This window comes from Lampetra fluviatilis, chromosome 4 (assembly GCF_964198595.1).
Source record: "Lampetra fluviatilis chromosome 4, kcLamFluv1.1, whole genome shotgun sequence".
Taxonomy (NCBI): domain Eukaryota; kingdom Metazoa; phylum Chordata; class Hyperoartia; order Petromyzontiformes; family Petromyzontidae; genus Lampetra; species Lampetra fluviatilis.
In genome coordinates this window covers 31,153,401-31,174,567 of record NC_136278.1, presented here as the reverse complement: position 1 = coordinate 31,174,567, position 21,167 = coordinate 31,153,401, and the positions used below count along the sequence as shown (strand labels likewise).

At 49.6% G+C, this 21,167-nt stretch overlaps 1 protein-coding gene across 2 annotated transcripts; it reads left to right on the top strand.

The window, feature by feature from the left end:
• The first annotated feature begins 2,376 nt into the window (after positions 1-2,376).
• LOC144931751 (uncharacterized) lies at positions 2,377-20,352 on the top strand. 2 transcript variants are annotated; one of them, XM_078855999.1, is made up of 5 exons: positions 2,377-2,560; positions 3,030-3,178; positions 11,392-11,633; positions 12,911-13,067; positions 13,676-20,352. In XM_078855999.1, exons 2-5 carry the CDS (start codon positions 3,172-3,174, stop codon positions 13,858-13,860), a joined length of 591 nt encoding a protein of 196 aa, XP_078712125.1. In that variant the 5' UTR covers positions 2,377-2,560; positions 3,030-3,171; the 3' UTR covers positions 13,861-20,352. The 2 variants fall into 2 exon arrangements, with proteins under 2 accessions (XP_078712125.1, XP_078712124.1); XM_078855998.1 differs by lacking the exon at positions 2,377-2,560 and having other exon boundaries at positions 2,985-3,178.
• The last annotated feature ends 815 nt before the right edge of the window (positions 20,353-21,167 follow it).

The window sequence follows — 21,167 nt, the reverse complement described above, 5'->3', positions numbered from 1 at the left end:
GGAAGCAGCATTCATCCAGCAGTGGATTGACCACGGTGATGCGGTGAAGCAAATGTAGGGATCGAGAGGGCCGCGTCACACCGTGTGATGGTGCACGCTTCTCATGTACACACACACAGACAAAGATCCCACACCAATAGCCTCGACAGACTGTTGGGGCAAGTGCTGTGAGCGGGCAGCACCTATGAAGGCCGGCACGGCACACGAGGGGGTTCGGTAGCCAGCACCACGCCCGGCCGCCTTTGTCTCTCTAGTGACGATGTTTACTACACATTTGAGGCTGAGTCGACCTAGGGGAGGCCCAGGACCGGTTCAAATGATCGCCACTTGGTGTTGACCGTGTGGACACACACACACACGCGCGCGCGCGTGTCACATCACGTTGACGCGTCGCGCCTCGAGACAAGAGACTCTGGCGTGGAGCCGAGGGGGTGTTGGGGGTGCCGGGTGACTTGTTATGGTTTTAGGTGCCAGTGAAGTGAGTGTGTTGTTCTAGTGAGCCGTGTGTGGTACAGAAGGTTTCTCGCCAACAGCACTTGCCCCAAACCGTTTGTTGGGGTTATTACGTTGGATCTTTGTGTCTTTGTGTGCGTGTTAGCGGCAGGGTCGTGGTTAGTGACGATTATCTGAACCGGTCCTGAGCCTCTCCTAGGTCGACTCAGCCTCAAATGAGTACCTGGTGCGGTGTGTAGTAAACATCGCCACTTTGGGAAGACAAAGGCGGCCGGGCGTGGTGCCGGCCACTCACGCCCTCATGCGCTGTGCCGGCCTTTATAGGTGGTGCTCGCTAACAGCACGTGCCCCAACAGTCTGCGCAAGCTACACGGGGGATCTTTGTGTTATAGTGTGTGTTTAGTGTTTATAGTGGTCTTGTTAAAGTGTTGTTACAATGTGTGTTAGTGTGTGGGTGTGTGTTAGCCGAGTCAGTCCCGTGAGCCGTCAGAGAACCTTCGACACGTCACATGATAGCCTCGATGTGCACCTAGTCTGGCACGGGCGCCGTGGCTGCTGTTGTTGATAGTGTGTTTCAGTGACGGTGCTTTGGTGTGTGTTGCAGTGATTGTGTGTTCGTTTTCGTGTTACAAGTGAGTCTGTTGCAGTGTATTTTAGTGTGTGTGTGTGTAATGACTCATTAATGTGTGCTTTGGTGTGTTGTAATGTGTCCCGGTGTCATGGTGTGTATTGCCATTTGTATGTGTGCATCATAGCAGTCAACCCATACGGTTTACCCCGTATTATTGTACCGGGAAATTGAGATTTCAGGTCCATACGGCGTTACAGCCGTTTCAATACGGGCAAAAAAAAGTTTTTCAATTTGTTTGTGTTTCTCCCTCGTGATGGGACTTTGTAGGATGAACGTGGAGATTTCTAAGGGTCACGGGGTGACCAATAAGGTCTGAGTTGGTCTGTAACAAGGTAGGGCACTGATAAGCTGGTTGACAGGTTTGGTGTATTCAGTGACCTGCGTGTGTTCCGTGTGTACGTGTTGAGCGTGTGTGTGTGTGTTACTGTGTACCGTGTGTGTGTGTTACTGTGTACCGTGTGAGTTTGTGTTTATTGTGTCTGCTTTTTGTGACGCATTCACGATGTCACTGTGTGTTGTTAAGTCTGCTTCAGAGCGCGCTCCCTGTGTGTTTATGTTCTCGCCTGCTCCGTGCGTTAGTCTCTCCGTGTGTTATGGTGCATTTCCCATGTGTTCTTCACTGTATGAGCGTTTTGTTGTGTTGCGTGCGTTTACTGTGTCATATTTGTGTGTGGGTCTCAGGCCCATAATCTTATAGCCATGCTCGGCTATGGCTCAAGTAAGCCACCTCTGAGCCAGGCTTAACTCGAATCGGCTATGAGCCAGGCTTAACTCGAGTCGGCTCTGAGCGAGCCATGGTCCCAGCCATGGCTCAGGATAATTTCCATATTGCCGAGCCGTGACTTGGAGGATACGACCCCTTGCTGTGTGTGTGTTGAAAAGGCGTGTGATTCATACACGCGTCTTGTTATGGTTGTTGCTACGCGCGTAACTGATTCATTCATTCATTCGGAAAGAGCGCCCGAGATCGGATTATGTCCGCAGCCGAACAGGGGTGGTATGAAGCCTGGGTAACAGTGCTTGGATTGGTGATGACTACCATGCCTAACAGTTGTTATAGGCTGCTCGGGGGCTGCGTTGTCAGCATAATCCATTGCGATGAACTTTGCCCCGCAAACCTCCTGGAATGTGCTCCGACCCGCCTTCACAAAGCTGTATTGACCAGCGTGGGGAAGTATGGTCAAGCCACCCCCCCCCCTCCACCCGGCCGGCACGGTGTGGGGAGGACCTCATCCAGCAGTGGACTGACAAAAAAGTGTCCACGTTGTGTGTTGCAGTGCGTGTGCGGAGGAGCGACGCTCACAACAACGAGCGGAGCGCCGGGTGGCTAAAGCACAGCAAGTTGGTACAATAGGGGGCACAGGTGGTGCATCAGCCAGTCATCTCGGTCATCTCGGTCAGTCGACCCGTGGCACCTGCTGGGTCTGCCCCGTGACCTCCTGCCAGCGGGCGTTCGACACTTCACGTGGCCTCAAGGTGCACTTGGCCTGGCACAAGCGTCGTGGTGACGTCACCGCCACTTAGTGGCGAATGGCGGTTGTTGTTGTTGTTGTTATTGACTAGTGGGGAGCGGTAGTGTAGCGGTTGGCGCGCTGCGATACGAACCGGCGAACCGAGTTCGATTCCCGCTCACGGCCACGAAAACCAGTGACGATCATGGCCCTCCCCTACGTCGACTCAACCTCAAATATTTCAGTAGCTGGTGCGGCGTGTAACCATCGCCGCTAGGGAGACAAAGGCGGCCGTCCGTGGCGCTGGCTACCCACCCCCTCGTGTGCCGTGCCGGCCTTGATAGGTGCCTGCTGGCTAAGAGCACTTGCCCCAAAAGTATGTTAAGGCTACACGGGGGATGTTTGTCTTTGTATGTGAATTAGCGTGAGTGATTGGAGGGTGTTGTGAGTAGCTGTTTGTTCTGTTCATGGACCCGTCTCTCCCTCCCCTCCAGCCAAACTCTCTGCTGCCTTGCGCTCCTGGGCAACTTCAAGAGGAGACCCTCCCTCGCTCCCTCCTCGCTCCGTCACCTCCTCCTCGTCCTCCATGGGCTCCGGGTAACGCGGGGATGAGCGAAGTACGGAGCCGGGAGCGCCATGCAAGGTGAGGAGGGCAAAGTCGCGGAGTCAACACTGCAATTGGGGAGGCAAAGGGGAGGCCTGGCGTGCCTGCATCCGCAGGTTGCTTGCTCACAGCGCTCGCCCCAACAATCTGTGAAGGCGATGTGGAGGATCTTTGTTACACAGTTGCTCAGCCCAGTTCTAAAGGGCCCAAATCATGAAGGGGTCAGTTACAAGCGGCATTATGAACTTTGTAATAGATACGAGTGTATCACGCTCGTTGAATTGAGCGAGGTTATCACTAAAGAGCTTGGGGGGGGGGGGGGTCAGAAAGAGAAGCGAGGTAGCGAGTGAGTGGGCGAGTGTGTGAATGGATGAGTGAACAAATGTACGTATAACTTCTTTCGCACCGTACTTAGCCAACCGTGCGAATCGGAGGTGTGTTGTTGTGACCTGAGGAGTGGTGAACGAGTGGGGCGAGTGTGTGACACAATGGATGGGTGCGGGAGTGTATGAAAGGGTGGATGATGAGTGGGTGTGGTGCGTGTGTATGCGTGAGTGAGCAAGCGAGTGTATTGTTGTGATCTGCAGTGTGGTGGCGGTGGTGCTTGAACAGTGTGCATGGGATGAAGCAGTCAACAACATGGGCGGAAGAATCAATCAATGAAGTAAACAGCATCACGCCCGGCCGCATTTGTCTCCCCAGTGCCGATGTTTACAGTTACGCACCGCACGAGGGTACTCATTTAAGGCCGAGTCGACCTATAGGGGCGACCCAGCACCGATTCTGAAAGCGCACCCACTTACGTACGCGCGCAAGTGGGTACACACGTGCGCACGAGGAAATGCTCGCGCACAGCGGGAAGTCGTGGTCGGTGAACGTTCACGCCCCAGAAAGCAGATTTAGAGCAAGTCGAGTGTGGCGGAGCACGGGGAACCTAGCCTGGCACAGGAGCAGCTCAGCAGTGGCGTGTGTTTCGCGCAGAAGCTCCCGGGTTGTGTGAAGGTACGTGTGTGTACGTGAGTGCTTGTCGGGTTTTTTTTTCGCTTGTCGGGAGACAAAGGCGGCCGGGGGTCGTGCTGGCCACTCACCCCCCTCGTGTGCCGTGGCGGCCTTCATAGGCACTCGCTAACAGACCTTGCCCCAACAGTCTGCTCAGGCTATAGGGGGATCTTTGTATTTGGTATGCACGTACATCCTTAGTGTCTTTACGTGTTGGTGAGTGTGAACACGTGTGTGTGTGTGCGCACACACAGTAGAGTGGGGAGCGGTAGGGTAGCGAGTTTGATTCCGGCGCACGGTCACCAAGAACACCAGTGATGATTATCTGAACCGGTCCTGGGGTGCCTCCCAAAGGGTCGACTTATCCTCAAATGAGTACCTTGTACAGTGTGTAAACATCGCCACGAGGGAGACAAAGGCGGCCGGCGGTGGTGCTGGCCACCCACCCCCTCGTGTGCCGTGCCGGCCTTCATAGGTGCTCGCTAACAGCACTTGCCCCAACAGTCTGCGTCTTTGTGAGTGTGTACACGTCTGTGTGTTCACACACAGAGTACATGTGTATATGGTAGTTGTGTATATGGTGGCTGTGTGTCCTTCATAGGCACTCACTAACAGCACTTGCCCCAACAGTCTGTTAAGGCTATACGGTGGATCTTTGTCTTTGTGTGTGTGTGTTAGTGCGTGGGTTGGTATGTGCATACAACCCTTAGTGTACGTGTCTGTATGTGAGTGTGTACACGTGTGTGTGTGTGAGTTCAGAGAGCCATCCTGCACTGCAAGAATTGAGTGGTTGTTGCGGGTCTCTGAGGAGAAGGGAAACGCCTCGGCATCCTGTGATGATCACAAGTTGGACTTGAGGATTTTCCATCAATAAAGCCACTTGCAGCGTCACAGCAGTTGCCACCGTGAAAGGAAACGAAATGGCGAACCGAACTTGTTTGCACCGTTGCAGAGCATCTAAAGGTTTTTGGAAAAGGGTAGAAACATCCAACACAGATAAGGGGCCATCCAACACAGATAAGGGGCCATCCATAAATGACGTCACTCACCTGGGGGGGGGGGTCAGACATTTGTGACGATGTGTGACGAGGGGGGGGGGGGGTTGGGAAATGTGACGTCACATCAAAATGCGCAACTTTAAATAAATATAGAATTGTTATAACAACATTAATTGTTATAACAACACTCCTACAACATCAGAGTGCAGCGCCACATTAAATACGCACTACAATGACAATAGTTTAAAGCGATTTGAAGCATGTTTTATTTTCAAAATGGAAATATGGTTTTGGGGGGGGGGGCAGAGCTTTGTGACGTCATATTTGAGGGGGAGGTCTGACTTTTTCTGACGCCGTGTGACAAGGGGGGGGGGGGGGGTCAAATATCGTCCAAAATCGCGTCACGTCATTTATGGACGGCCCCTAACATCACGGGGCAAAGTAGGCTTCACCTCCCTGCTTGGTCTGTGGGGCGTCAAAACATGGAGGAAGTTCCCCACTCTGTATTGGTAGAATGCGTGGTGGGGTGGGGGGGATCCCCCTTTTCAAGAAGTGGAACCACTGCAACAACTCATCTAAAAACTAAACTACTTAAAAAACGAAACTATTTTTTATTTCACCAAGTAAGGCCCACTGAGCTATGTAGCTCTTTTTCAGAAGCTACCCGGTCACAAATGATAGCTCAACGAAGTGGCTTATCACGTGGACATTTATAGCAGCCAAATACTGCAACTACCGAGGACATATCTCTCTGTGTGCTGGGAAAGGTCCTGGCAATAATTATTCAACATCGCCCTGCTAAGTCTGCTGAGAAGCGTACAGAGCCCCAATGTGGTATCAGGGCAGGGAAGTCCTGTACAGATTCCATATTACTGGTAGGAACCACCTGGTTCCACCAGCCCACAGGGGATTATTGTGTCCGTCCGTCGTGCATCCAAAAATGGGAGGGGTGGGGCTGGGTGGAGAGGGGAGGGTGGGGAGGGTGGGGAGGGGAGGGGCTGGGTGGGGAGGGTGGGGCTGGGTGGGGGGTAGGAGGGGTGGGGCTGGGTGGGGAGGGGCTGGTCACCCCGTGGTGCCCTTATAAAACTCAACGTTTAACCTACTCACGCCGGATTGTGCCCGCCCTCACAGTCGGCCATATTTGCGGAATACACCACGCCGCCGTTGACCCTGGCCATTGACCGAGCAACCCAACGTTCCTACCAGCTCCCTCCGCAGGAATGTGTTCTCTGTCTGTCTACTATAGCAGAGCTGTGTGGAATTTCAGTCAGACTAACATCTCTGCTGTATGCACGTGGTCAAGGCCTATGGATACCATGGCTTTGGGTTACTCTTTGTGTTTTCAGTGTCCCTGGCCCTCTGCTCACTACCATTACGTTAAGGACCTTCATGGTGGTTGCCAGGCCAGGGTAAAGCTGCGTGGTTGGGAGTCAGAGCCACTTACTTTTTACCTTTGGATGGGTGACAGATATGTCCTCTGGCTCCTACACTATTTAACATCGTTTCTTTTACATTTTCAGTTCAACACATGTTCACGGCTGTAACGGAGGAATTTACATCTCGTACGTAAACAATGGGAGACTGATCTGTGCCTGGGTGTGGTCAAGGGATGACTCTCTTCAATGTTGAACAATGTTACAGAATGCATTGACCTGGTAATTGCTGAGGAGGTGGAGACTCATGCTGAACCAACCTGCAGTGTGCCACAGAGATATCGGTAGGGACTTACCAGCACCCCGCACTAAAATAACCTGCCTGCTATTTGTAGGTCATTGTATCTCAACTCGGATGTTTCGTTGTAATTCACCGTGCTGATAAAGGGTGGGGGGGGGCAGTAGCGTAACGAGCGTGGGGGCAGGGGGTGCCTCGCCCCCCCCTCGTGGCCAAAGCTACGAGTTGGGTTAATTTTGGGTAAAATCAATGAAAATGGGGTATGCCGATAGCATAGAATGAGATGTGATAGAGCAGATCTGAGATCAAATTTGGAATCAGCACCCTGAAATTAGTCTAAAACAGCTGCAAAAGTCCAGGCCAGAATTTTTTTTTGTGTTGACCAGTGTAATGTGTGCATTGCCCTCGAAACCGATTGCCATATCGTCTTGATACTGGCAAAAAGGGTGCCGTAGAGAGACTGAAGCATTTTTCGATTTATGTAAACTCTGACTTTAACATAGCCACTTCCGTGACCAGTTCCATGCTAATGCCTCACATTAGCATCATGCTAATCTCCCAGTTTACATGCTAATTTCTGACTTTAACATCCTGCTAATTCTCTCACATTAACACAGCTTATTCAATGCTAAATTATTCTGTTGATATGTAAACTCCTTTGTCAAGGCGCTCTTCTCCTCCCACCCAGCTTAAATACGCTGCCACGCTTAGCAGTGTTCATTGGCGCGCTGTCTTTCAGACAGCTCTGTTCTTCACCTGAAGACGGCTGCTTGTGTTGTGGCCGAAACGTCGTGAGAATTTGATTGTATTTTTATTATTTTATTATTTCCCTTCGACGTGACTTTAACGAAAGAACCAAGAAGACTGAAGTATTTTTCGACTCAACGTGGAGGAATGGAAGGTGTTGTATTTTATCCGATGACAATGCTCCGGTCTGCGTTGCCTTGAGGGAATCAAAACTGGGGATGAACATCTGCACGCGGCCCTTCAACCCGCAGCTCCAGGCTCAGAATCGTCTTGAAGACGCTGAAACTAAATTACTTGGCGCCCGCTGCGGCGACATTGGTTCGCACAAGCACGGATAACAACAAGCTACTCAGAATCATCGTAATATTTATTCAAACTGGAGGAGTCCGATGAGCTATGAAGCTCATTTTCACAGATGTCCATTAAAATAGAAACTCAACACATCCGTCAATAGCGTGTTTCTGGCAGTGGCCGTGAACGTGACGAACAGCTATTGGCAAAAACATCATCTCTATTATTATATATATAAAACATACATATAACATGTATATGTTTTTCCTTTTGAGGCTTCCCCAAAGTGTCATTGAGGAATCTGGTGAGCTTTTGAAAAAAAAAAAAGTTACTGCGTTTCAACGTTGACTTTTGACATTTATGCTCAACGCGAACTTCAGCCAGCTCGGTCTGTGGCACCGCTGCGTGCCGTTAACTCGAGGCCACATCTGCTCCACGGACCGTGTGAATGATTCACGGCAAAGAGTCTGGGTCCGGGCGTCCGTGCCCCAGTATCGCACAGGATGTGCGTGGGCGGTGTGGCCACCGCCACCTGTACGCGGCGCTTCCTTGAGCCACCCGCCGGGCGAGGGTTAGAGTTGGGGTTAAGCGTGCGTAGCCCTTGACAGCGACGAAACCTTTGACGTAACTTACACGAGATAACATCGTTCATGATAATGACTTACTTATCCTGGTAGGAAGACCCAGCAGAGAATGGCTTGACGAGAAAAGAGGTTGGTGCCAGAAAAAGATGTGTGCACTACTTGAGCGTACTGGCACAAGACAGAGGAAAGTGGTAACGACAAATGACGAAATGTGCAGTTGACACCTGCTGATGATGATGGTTTATCCTGGAAAGCCATATCTGCGTGGCGATCTACCAACCCTCGCTGCTGCCTCCACAACGCTGGGCTACGCGCCACGTGCAGCAGCGTAGCCACCGCCGTCACCCGGCTAAGGAAAAAACACCACGAGGGTGAGAATAATTAACCGGTTCAGTACTTAAGGGCGCTGCGCAGCCATTGTGTGTGAGACACACTATGCCTGCCTGCCTGCACTGAAGACAAGAACACAAGCAGATCCTGAATGTAAACCAGATGAGGCGCCGTTGACACCGAGAGGGTAATTCGTCAAGGGACGACCGAGTCACTTTGCACGGCACACAACTCCGTGTATTTTGTTCAGCGATCAATCGGCCATTCTAAGGTGTTGAACACGAGGCATGAAACTCGGTAAATAAATTATTGCATGGAATTTTCTCTGCATGTGGGAGGAAACCAAAGCGCACTGCACGTGGAGAAAACTCACGTGGCAGTATACGAGGGAAAATAACTGAAAGGTCTCCACAGATGGGTTCACAAACCCACTCGGCATTTTATATCCACCTCGCATCTGAAGCGTGGCTTGGGAACTTTCATACTTTTCTGCGCGATCCACAAACGCTCGCCTCAAAAACGCTGCATGACCGGCGCTGAACACGCGTTGCTGAAGGTCGTAGGTGGTGGTGGTGGTGACCCGTAGGGTCACTCAACCGCCTCAAGCCAATCTTCTCTGGCTCGAGGGGAGTTGGAAGAAGCCAGCTCTGTCTGACATTGGCGACGACGTGACCGGGCAATTGGATGAATAGAAACCTCGCCAAAGCGAACTTCTCTTGACACTTGCGACAATGCGGATATCGGCCCCATCGCCCGTTTCAGAAAAAACACAACCAAACCAACACAAGATTCTCATGCTCGCAATCCCACGTGTGAGAATGGATTGTTTTCACGTTTTTAAAAATGTTTTTATGTTGGACGTAATTCTAATAACATCACTTTCCCAGGTAGGGTCTTGCAACATTGGCGTTTTATATTAAGACGTTTTCTTTATGCATGTGGGAGGAAATCCGAGCACCTGGAGAATACCCACTCGTGCGAGGGGGCAACACTATATCCCCGTACGGATGGGACAGACAGATTGCGATTTGTACGTATTACTGTACCGCCTTTGACCGGCGGGTCAGGCGATGGATGGCGGCTCCTCGACGCCCACGGGATGGGAGTTTCAGAGCATTGGGGGGGTCATCCACCAACCCCTCGCTGCTGTCTCCACAGTGTTGGATTACAGGCAGCCACGTGCAACAGAGCCACCGCCCGGCTTGGTTGGTTCACGTGTGCGGGTGATTGGTGGGATTACAGAGTGATAGCAACGGCTTGCGGAGGCCTTTATCCAGCAGTGGATTGATCATGGCTGCTGCTGCTGCTTACGATGAGTAACCGATTGCCTGGTCATTCAGCGTATCATTCCCATGTTATTGATTGCTTAATTTATTACTCAAGACTCATCAGTAAAACGTGGTGGTGGGGTCCACGGGTGGCAGAATTGAATTGGGGATGCCGACGCGTCTTGTGTGAAACAACGAAGTGACTGACGAACCAAATATCTGACGACGAACGCCGAGCACACGGAGAAGCGGCGAAGCGGATGGGCGTGGGAATGAGCCGAGGCGATGCCGCGAGTGGACGAGTGGGGAATTGCTTGAAAATTGGAGATTTGGAGCGCGCAGTGGAGGGGGGGGGGGCGTCTGAAATGATCACCTAAGCGCCCAATGTTTGCAAAAAAAAACAACATAAAAAAACTCGACACATTCATCAATGACACACTGACCTTTAAAGATATCAAGTATTTAAAGGGCGATGTTTGGGGCAATGGGCCATCTTTGTTGATATACGGTGTTTTTTTATGGAAGATTTTGCTGTTTTTTCCTGGATTTTTCTGTTATTCGTATTATTACTATGGTTTCCCAACCCAGGAAAGCCTCGCCGAGTCTCTTGACTTGTTTTCAGGAGGGTCCTGCCAAGTTTTTGCAGGCGGAGGGCGATGATTGCCATTTACTGTACTCCATATTGTTGAGCAATTTGCTGTTGACATTTTTTTTTTATCTGGCAAGGTTTGGAACCTGACGCCAGCACACAATGGGCCTACTCTTGCGAACGACGTCGGGGGTTGGGATTATTTTTAACAACAAAATGCAAGCCCGGCGTACCACGCCGAAAAGTTTCCGGTGTTACAAAAACAACAACGGAGTCATCCATTCCGGCGCGAGGGAACCACGCAAATGGGAGAGAAAGAAGGGAAATGGGGCACCCCCCCCCCACCCCACTGCCCCACCACATCAGGGGGATTTTTTTGAGCGTCAACAGTGAGCGAAGCGGACGGCACGCAGGACTACTCCAGTAAATACGCCCGCAGTAATAATCAGGGCGGCCGCTGGTTTTGAACCGTGGACTTGTGCAACAAGTGGCAAATGCGCGACTGCTATGCCGCATGACCGCCAGGCCCATGGCCAAGTTACTCGGTCCATCCTGTGGCCCTTGTCACCGTCTTGTGCCATCACTCCGAGCTTTGCCCACCTCGCATCTGTAGGCGCTACATCCTTCCGCGCCGCTTAATCACAGCTCGTCAGCGGTCATCCCCGTCTTGCCGATTCATCTGTGGCTTCCCACGCCTCTGAATCTATGGAACAGAGTGTTTTTTTTGCACATTATGAAGTTGTAACTTCATCTCACGCTGGGCCTCCGCTGGCAGGAGTCCAGCTGGAGCCGGTGTTTGGGTCCCTGGTGGCTGCTGGTCAGGACGAGGAGGAGGACGAGGAGGCGGCTGCAAAGTGGTGGGACGAGCAGGCGGGAGCCCTGGGCCCTGACGACGTGCGGCTGGAGCTGGGGGGCGATGAGGAGGGAGCGGGGAGCGTGGAGCCCTCGCCCTCTCTTCCTCCTCCTCATCCTCACGGCGCCAAGGAAGGGCAGAGCAGCCTGGAGCAAGCGTGCCACGTGAGCGATGGGTGTACATACATGTATGGACATAGACGCAGAGAGAAAATTACAAAGACAGAGATCCCCCATATAGCCTTTAGCAAACTTTTGGGGCAAGTGCTATTACACACAAGGGGGTGGGTGGACAATACCATGCCCACCTGGCTTTGTCTCCGCCGTACTGATGTTTAAACGCCACACCAGGTACTCATTTAAGGCTGAGTTAACCTCGGAGAGGCCCAGGACCAGTTAAAATATTCACCACTATTATCGGTCGTGAGCAGGAATCAAACTCAAATTGCTGGGTTTGTAGTGCAGTGCATTAACCACTCCACTGCCACTCCCCATGAGATAAATACACACATGCATACACACACACACACGGCCAACAAAAAAAGAATTGCAGAAGTTAATCGTAAACCCAAATTGTTATAATTCATTGAATCGCTGGGGTGTGATCGCGGCGAGGAATGGTATTGTGCCTAAGAGCCACGGTTGACTTGCCGTAGTCCGAGGGATTGATCAATGCCAGCAGGTGGCAAAATTGACAACATTAGCAATCTAATCGACAGTCTCCCACCCTTTAAAGCATTTGAACGCATGCTGATTAACAACGCGTAAACTGCGTAAAAAAAACTAGTGAAATTCATCAATATTTCCAAGCGGTGTGCGATTGGCTTCGAAACTCGGTATGTGGTTAAGAGGGATTTGCCAATTTAAAATTGGGAAGCCCGAATTAAATCGGCCGGATTGGCAAGAGTGCGAGGTGGTCCTGTGGCCAGCGCGTTCACCCGAGGTTTCTTAAAATTGCATTGCCATATAACCGCTAACTGCGTGAAATCTACAGCTAAAGAGAAAAAATGTTTATCTGTTTGTTGCACAAAACAGAAATGTCTTGCAACAAACCTCACAGTTCCCCCTCTTTCAACTGAGAACCGAAGGGAGCTGCCGCAGTGGTGGCAACCCTAGAGGTCACCGGTTCGATTCCATCTCCCGGTGGGGCAGTTTTCACTGAGAATCGAAGGCAGCTGGAATCGATTACTGGTCTCTTGACTCTCAAAAGAGAAAGCGGTTACCGGTTGAACCGGTTACCGATGAAGAGCACGAGTTCACACACGCATCTGTTCCATGAACCCAGTTCCGCCCAGCTGAGGTAACAATCTTCATAACCCCTGCCGACCTCACGTAGCCCTACAGGCCTGCCGGTCTTCGTGGCGGAGGCGGCATCCCGCGTCTCCCACGCCCCCTTCGTCCCAACGTGTTCTCACCCAGCGGCACTCTCCATGCGCCCACAGGAGTCCAATGCCACCCAGGGTGCGGCGACTCAACCGGGCAGGAGGGCGCGGTCCGTGGCCCAGTGGTCGGTGCAGGACGTGTGCCAGTGGCTCGCCAAGTTGTTCCCACGCACGCACAAGATCTACGCCGAGCGGTTCAAGATGCACGACGTGACGGGTACGTCTCGGCTGTCCCAGGAAACTCTCTCCCTCCCTCCCTCCCTCAGCTCTTTGAAAGTTTAATCGTGCAACTTTACCGCAGCGTTGCTCGCAACAGTTTTGTTGACCATGCTGCTCTTTGGTTGGTGATCGGGAGGATTAAGTGCGGGTCCTCCCACCTCTTCTTTCAAGGGGTCTGGCCAGTGTGAATGAGTTCGCAAATAGCCTCTGGAGGGGTTCTCTAGAACTCCCTCTTGCGAAGGTCCTTCCACTAACAGTAGCATGGGCAATAATTAAGTCTTGGCCTGTGGTCATCATTGTACCAGATCTGCTTCCCTCAATGGGCTGAAATAAAGCCCGAGTTTTAGTCTAATTACCGCGATGTACCTTTAACTTTTTTTAATGAACATGATTGTAAATTGCCGTGATTGGGTGTCTACGCAGCGCCTGTCTTGTCTACACGGTACTATCCTGCTCGGAGCAGCGCGGGGAGGAGGTTTTAGCCAAGCAGGTGCTCGAATCTGACACGGGCGATTATCACGAGTCAATCAAACGGACCTCTCTCGGCCACGGAGGTGTGCCCCCCACTCAGCCATAGCCGGTCCCCTTTGTCTGTGCCGAGGGCAGGTGTGGTGCTGCTGCAGCTGACGGAGCGCAAGCTGGAGAGGATAGGCCTCGTGGAGGAGCAGCGGCAGCAGCTGCTGCACCACGTGCTGCGCCTGCGCCTCAAGGATGACATGCGCTACCTGCAGCAGTCCCTGCGGCGCCCGCTCCCGCAACCTGTGACCCCCACTCCGAACTCCAGCAGCTGACCCTGCGCCCCTCCCTCCCCGACTCTGGAGGCAAACATTTTACAGGGACCCTCCACCCCACCCCACCCCCTACCTCTCACTCACTGTGGGGAAGGGGACTTGCCTTACAGGGACCCTCCACCCCATCCCACCCCACCCCACCCCACCCCCTACCTCTCACTCACTGTGGGGAAGGCGACTGGCCCATTGGGCTCTCAAGGGCGTGTGACGTGCAGGACGGAACTGCCGAGACTCATGCCTGCGTTTTCGAGACGAGGGTTGGTGGATTGCATGCAGATTTACAAAACTCTCACTCGCCGGCTAGGTGGAAAGTGCAGTGGGTTCATAAACCCATCTGTGCAGACCTATGAGCGAGCATTATCACCTTTTGTGCATGATAGGCCTTCTCTGGTTACCCGGGTTTCTTTCCACACGGAGCAAAACCGTCCTTTATGTGGAATCGGCCAAGCATCATCCCAATGACAGAACCCTCCTGGACAAGGAGTCTTGAAACGCAGTGAGGTTTTCTTTGTTAAGACAATATTATGAATATTCATAGGTGGCTCTGTCGGCAAAAGTTTTGCTGGCTGGTGGGTGACCATTGAATTGCCTAAATGTTGGGCTCGGAGGACCCAGTTTCGTAGCGTGGTTGAGATTGGCCCTCGTGCAAGGAATGTACCCCCTCTTCATAGTTCAGTGCCTGGGCTCGTCTGGCCTATGGGCCATGGTGCAACTGCACTGCCTGCACACTCGCTATCTACGCTCCTGCCTTGGCCTTGCTTTTCCAGCTAACAGCATCGAGGGTGATGTGGGTAGTGGAGGGGAGAGGGGACTTAATTTCTCACCGAATATATTTGGGGTCACTGGTAGACAGGAGTATGTATGTATGTTGAACTTCTTTCACACTGTACATAGCCAACCGTGCTAATCGGAGGTTGGAAGTGGGTCACGTGTGACCGTTAGCCACAACCATCACGGGGGAGGTATGATGGACGTGGTGTGCGGGGCGTGGAAATATTTTTCTAAATTGTTAACCCCGATAGACCCTGGACACGAGGGAGCGAGCGGACTAGAGGCACAGCCGCCCACGATGCTCTGCACATGACAAACATAGGTAGGGTCCGACATGGCGAGCTGAAAGCCAAGGACAAAAAATGCATTGGAACGAAATGTGAAAGATGAACAAAAACGTTGGTGGCCGGCGTGGTGCTCCGCTGCTTTTGTTTGTTAACGCGCAAAAGTAAATGCTCACGTGTTTTTTTTCTTTCCGTTTTATCTCGAGATGCAAAAAGGGAGAGGCGGCGGTAAAAGGTGGTGTGTGGGACGTGTCTTGCAGGTCCTCCAATGTATTTTCAGGCTGTGCGATGCGTCGTTTCACGCGATGTCCTTCGTTTCACTGCACGTGCTGGAAGCTTTTTCAGGAACTGAATTCAGCTCCTCAAGAGTCTTAACCCGTACCCTCGGCACTTCCCATTTCTTCATTTTCTGAAGAAGCTTCCAGCACGTAGTGAAACGTCGGACGTCATGCTGGACGACATGCGGTGCAATCTGAAATGCACCCGGTAGACTAATATAGTACCAACGTGATAACTGCACAGCAGGAATCTGTAATGTTTTCAGCTCATCATTTGCATATATCCAAAGCTGTCAGTATGAATTTGAAATGAACGAACAAAGTTTGCCTATGCGCAGCTGCTGTTTGTGGGACGACACTGTGGGTTATCGGAGGGAAATGCAACAAATCCCATTGTTGTACAATACTATGTCCCAACGTCTTCACCAACTGGCAGGGACCAGCTTGGTGAATTATAATCACGTAAAATAAAGCCTACGTGCCGCACGGCGTGGGAAGGCCTTCTTCCAATGGTGGATGGACAAGAGGTCTGTATATCTGTATGCAGCTGCTGTTGGGCTGTTTCCACCAGCAGATGGGGGCTTGTAACCCCCCCCCCCCATGGTGCTTGACTTTGTTGTTGATACAAGTGAAAAGTGAGAGTAGGTGAATAGATGCTCAGTCTGGTTCATTCATTCTTGCGGTGTATGTACGGCATCGACAAGCGTGATCGACGTTGCCGGCTGCAGTAAAACAATGCAATGCATTTTATTTGGCAGCGTTTTGTACTTTGTAGGCGGCGTGTACCCACTGCAATGATGATTGTTGATCCGTTGTATCGCTGTCCATGTTTAAGGATAACTTTGTATTCGTGAACTTGTAAAGGAACTTATGTAGACGAGGGAAATGTTCAGGGCATCGTTGTTGGAAGCGGTTGCTGTAAATACATTTAGATGCACCATGATTCGTAACCGATTTATTTGTGGGTTTGATCGCGTCGGTACAATGCCAATGTGTGTCGTACACCCCCCTCCACCCAACAAAGTGGCATGAATAAAGTTGTCAAGTGAACACATTTTTATTGCTTTGGCACACTGCTGTGTCGAAGATGAATCCACGTGTAACGATTACATTTAAGCACAGTCGATTGATTGTTAATGTGCAAGTGTGCCAATGCAATACGAATTCCTAAGTTTGATTAAATGACAACTTACAATATATTCGTCTTTGTTGTGTGGAGGGTGTACAACACACATTGGCATCACACTCACGCAATCTGACCCGTGTTACATTTAGCAGGACAAATCTGGATAGAAATGACAGCTGCCGTGGCGAGATGTTAACTGCCTCGCCTGGTATGCTGGAGGTCGTGGGTTCGATCAAGTTTGCATGTTCTCCCCATGGTTGCGTGGATTTTTCTCCGGGTCCTCTGGTTTTTCCTTCCACATTTAGAATCAATATGTGTTTAAGAGTATTTGGCTGCTATACATTTCTACCTAATAAGCCACTTCGTTGAGCTATCATTTGTGGCTAGGTCGCTTCTGAAAAAGAGTTATATCTGGTTAAATAGAAAAAATAGCTGCTTGCCCGCTAGTGGTCAAATCTGATAACAACTTCTATTCAGATCACTGAAACATGTCACATGACTACCCAGGGTTGTATGTAGACCAATAGTTGTTCATCAGACACACGATGTTTTCAATGGCTAGACAGAAATCTCTATGCCAGGGGTGAACAACCCGTGGCTCATGAACAAAGTGGGCCTCCCACTGACTTCAAAGAGAGACATAGCCAATTGTATTTCCATTTAATCATACAGTACATTTATTTGAAACAGGAATGATCTGCACTCACCTCTGCCAATGGAGCCAGACATTAGTACTCCCAGGGGGGTGGGGGGCTCCCACAGATTTCTCAATTCAAAACTCCGCAGCCAACCATCGTGATCGAACCGGCCCCCGTAACCAACCCACGTGACTTTATCACCCTCGGCCATATGAAGATTTTGGTTTGTGGCTCATACTCATAGGTAGGTTCAGGAAGTTTGGCAACCATCCCCCACCCTGCTCTATGCAAATACCGTACCAAGACGGCATGGGTGGGAATGTATCGTTGGTGACAATTTCTACCGAGTAAATACCTGAGCGTGTCATGGCCTTTACAAAAGCCTATTTCTGTACAGGGAAGGGGCGCAAAGATCAGCGTGCGTGCAGTGTGGATGGGGTAGCTGCTGTCGTGAGGGTTAGCCAGTGATTCTAGGTCTTGCAGGGAACACCAATTTCACTCCGATCTCACGGCAGGCCGCAATTGGCCCACCAGCGATTGATGCCATGTGATCGACCGACCTCTGATCATGAATAAACGTGGTTTTGAAATGAGATGAATCGTTCTATCTTGCCTGATGGTTGCTGATGAGTAAAACATGTGCAGATTTTATTCATTGAGATGACCTCTCACCTGAGCAAATTAAAGGTTAGTTGAAAAATATCTTAAAGGTGCAGTGGGCCCATAGTATCATGGACTAAATGTCGACATTAAAATTTTATGTCAATTCGCTTTACTTAAATTTTAACCTCAATTTTTACACTTGTATGCAGGTGATCCATCGTAACAGTCGTGTGAATAGATGCTTTTTCAGTGTTTCATTGACAACGATTAAAAATAGCTAATTTAACTTTAAATTCATTCAAAAGCTAAGCTTAACGCTTCAATAGTAAGGCCAGATAATGGACACGGAACTTGACCCATTTAAACGGGAATTTAGTAGCGAGCTGCACGGAGTGGCGAGTCTACGCGAGACAGGCAGAGTGGAGGGATTCAGAGTGGGGGTAGCCACACACAAAGTCACTTGATTTACGGGGAGGCTTGAGCTGATTTAGATATACAGGCAGTCTCCGGGTTACAGAAGGGTTAGGTTCCGGAGAACGCTCCGTAACTCGAATTTTCCGTATGTCAGAAGCTGAACAATTTCCCACAAAATCAACGATAAAATCCCATAGCCCGGAATAGCTGTGCCTCCACTACCTGATTTACTATTTGGTGTTCTCTCCGTTCTCTATCGCTACCCGTATCGTATCGCTGTGAATACACGCTGCACTTCCTATGATTCTTTAATTTCGTCGAAAATCTATCCTAACACTACCCATAATTAAACTATTGGAACATATACCGTATCCAATTGCTTATGAATACCACGAAACATTTTAATATTAATTGTTAACAGAAAGTAGTCCCTTCCGCATGTTTGTTTACCGTGCATGCTAGGCCTAGACTTCTCTGATCGCTGTTGGCTGGGACCATAATCAATCGAAGTGTAATTGTGTGAAATAATGTAAATACAGTAAATAAATCATGAAATAAACTAAAATGAAGAAAACTAGCAATTTAAACATGGTAAAAAAAAGATAGTTCTAAGCGTAGAAAACAAACAATTACGTAATGCTACAAAAGGTAAAGAATTATGTAACGCTACAAACATTTACATTTGTGAAACTCGGGTTCGGTGATGCCGGTATTATTCCGCAACCTCATCGCGCTGCACTATTTGCGCTTACGTAGCGAACGCAACATTTTCCGCACAGTGAAATTACATTTTAACGAGAGCGTTTCCGTAAAGTCGAATTTCCGTAAGTCGGGTATTCCGCAAACCCGGGGACTTAGTGTGCAACGGCTTTTGTATTGCAATTGCAAACATCCGATGCGCTGCAATGCCATGTGTGCCTGCCAGGTGGCGATATCAACACCGAAAATCAAAAGGGAACAACATTTTAGAGTGGTTTTCCCTTTGCCATTTTGGTTAGCCAGGTTTCTCTGCTCTTACAAACATGAGACTCATCCTGGACTCCTTGAGTTCTCACCCGGTCTAACTTACGAACTTACATTTTATTTATCCAACAATAACTTGGAAAGGAACCGTCCGTGTCGACAGAATGTAAAGTGGCCCTTGCAAGTGAGGACTTACTGAATCACGCGCTATAGAGGGTGTTTCAAAAATATGGACCCGATTTGAAATCGCTTTATCTCTGCAACCACGAACAGCTCATGAATGAAACTCTTACCACTTGAAAGAGCGGGGCATTGAGTTTCAAATGATGCCCGCGAGATGCCTTTCCCAGCGCACAAACAGCCCCTAGCCTCAGTCATTCGCAAGACGGTGACCCCGCAACACAAGGCGTTGTGCGTTCTGCAGTTCAGCAAGACTGAATCCGTAATTGCGGTGCAGCGTGCGTTTCAACGGCGTTTTGGCATTTATCCGCCAATGTCAAAGGGCGTTTGGGACGAATTCAACTATCGTCTCGATGTTGTCCGTACAGCAGGTGGAGGGCACATAGCGCATTTATAAAATGGTTAGTAAAACTTGATAACTCATTAAACCGTTTGTAACTTTTGTGTAATTGTCACATGTTGCCATCGTGAACTATACTGCTTTTAAATTGGGTCCATGTATTTTAAACACCCTGTATATTAATTACACTATGTAACACAATTTTTGTTCCTGGGTACTGTTATTTTCTCATTGCTTATGCCTACAAAGTATAGAAAATGGCTATTATTCCCCACAAACTTTGCTTTTGTGACCTGAACTTTATGTGAACGAAAGACACAAACGCACACGTTTTCTAATTAAAAATAGGTAAATTTCAAAATATCACTGTCCTGGTCACAAAAGCAAAGTTTGTGGCGACTAATAGCCGTTTTCTGTACTTTGAGGCATAAGCAATTAGGAAATAACACTTACTACCTAGGAACACGTTTTTGTGTGTGTGACCCAGTGTTATTATCACCGTGCCGCCAAGTGTAAAATATTCCCACTCCAATACCCGATTAGTTGCGGATAGGGACGCGTTAATATTCGTTGTGGGCCGTATTTACGGCACGACTCGTGTGGTCACGAGGTTGTCTATATATGCACATTCTGTAATCTTCACTGTAAGACAAATAACGTTTAAAACACATTGCGGTAACTAGCATGATGAACATGCATAAAACAACGGATTCCACGATTGGTGATTTCTACACGTCTTGTTTTTACCGACTCGTTTGTAGAGTGATGGAACGTGCTGTAATTCGCATATAATTTGCACAGTGGACAACAAAACATCTCAAGTTAATGGTTGAATTAACGTATCGTGGTGGGTAATTAAAAATAAATGTCGATGTTAGACCACGCAATGCTGATATTAAGATGTATAACTGGATTATGTTCTGTGCTGTAGTCGGCGCTTAATCGATTAATTAAAAAGATTCTTAAAATTAATATTTTGTGCCCTTAACGGTTTCGCGTCGTAGTAACCCCGCCAGCCACTAGAGGCCGCTAGTCACCACAATTGAAAACAAAATCAATTATTGAGGCAACAATTGTATCGAATTACAGTATACCAGTGCAGGAACATCACATGAATGTTATAAATTCGCCGTTTTTATTTATTATTTGTTACGAGACTCACGCTTACGTAAACTTTAATACAAATAACAAAGACGGGGCAAGTGTCGTTAGCTAGCAGCACATACGAATGCTACCGGCTCTGTGGCACACACAGAGGGGGTGGGTGGCCAGCACCACGCTCGGCCGCCTTTGTCTCCCCAGTACTAGCGATGTTGATTACACACCGCATCCGGTGCTCATTTGAGGCCGAGTCGATCTAGGGGAGGCCCAGGACCGGTTCAGATAATGGTCACTGGTGGTGTTGGTGGCCGTGAGCGGGAATCGAACTCGGGTCGTCGGGTTCGTAGCGCTAACCGCTGCGCCACCGCTCCCCACAGTCAAAGATATACACAATCATCATCATCACTCGGACGGGCGATACAACGAGTACCACTTTGTGACTAGGCATTTGGTGGTCGTGTGTCCTTTGGAGAGAGAGAGGGGGAGAGTGGAGGCGGGGGTTATTTTGGGAATTCAACAGAACGCTTAAATAAAAAAAAACCTTACAGTAAGTTAAGTATAACTTTTAAAATAAAAACGTTAAAATAAGTTAGGTATAACTTTTAAAAT

Bases quoted from the DNA above. Each gene is read 5' to 3' on its own strand.
- LOC144931751 (XM_078855999.1), top strand. The intron at 11,634-12,910 runs GTGAGCGATGGG...ATGCGCCCACAG, and splicing joins GCCTGGAGCAAGCGTGCCAC to GAGTCCAATGCCACCCAGGG. The intron at 13,068-13,675 runs GTACGTCTCGGC...TGCCGAGGGCAG, and splicing joins CAAGATGCACGACGTGACGG to GTGTGGTGCTGCTGCAGCTG.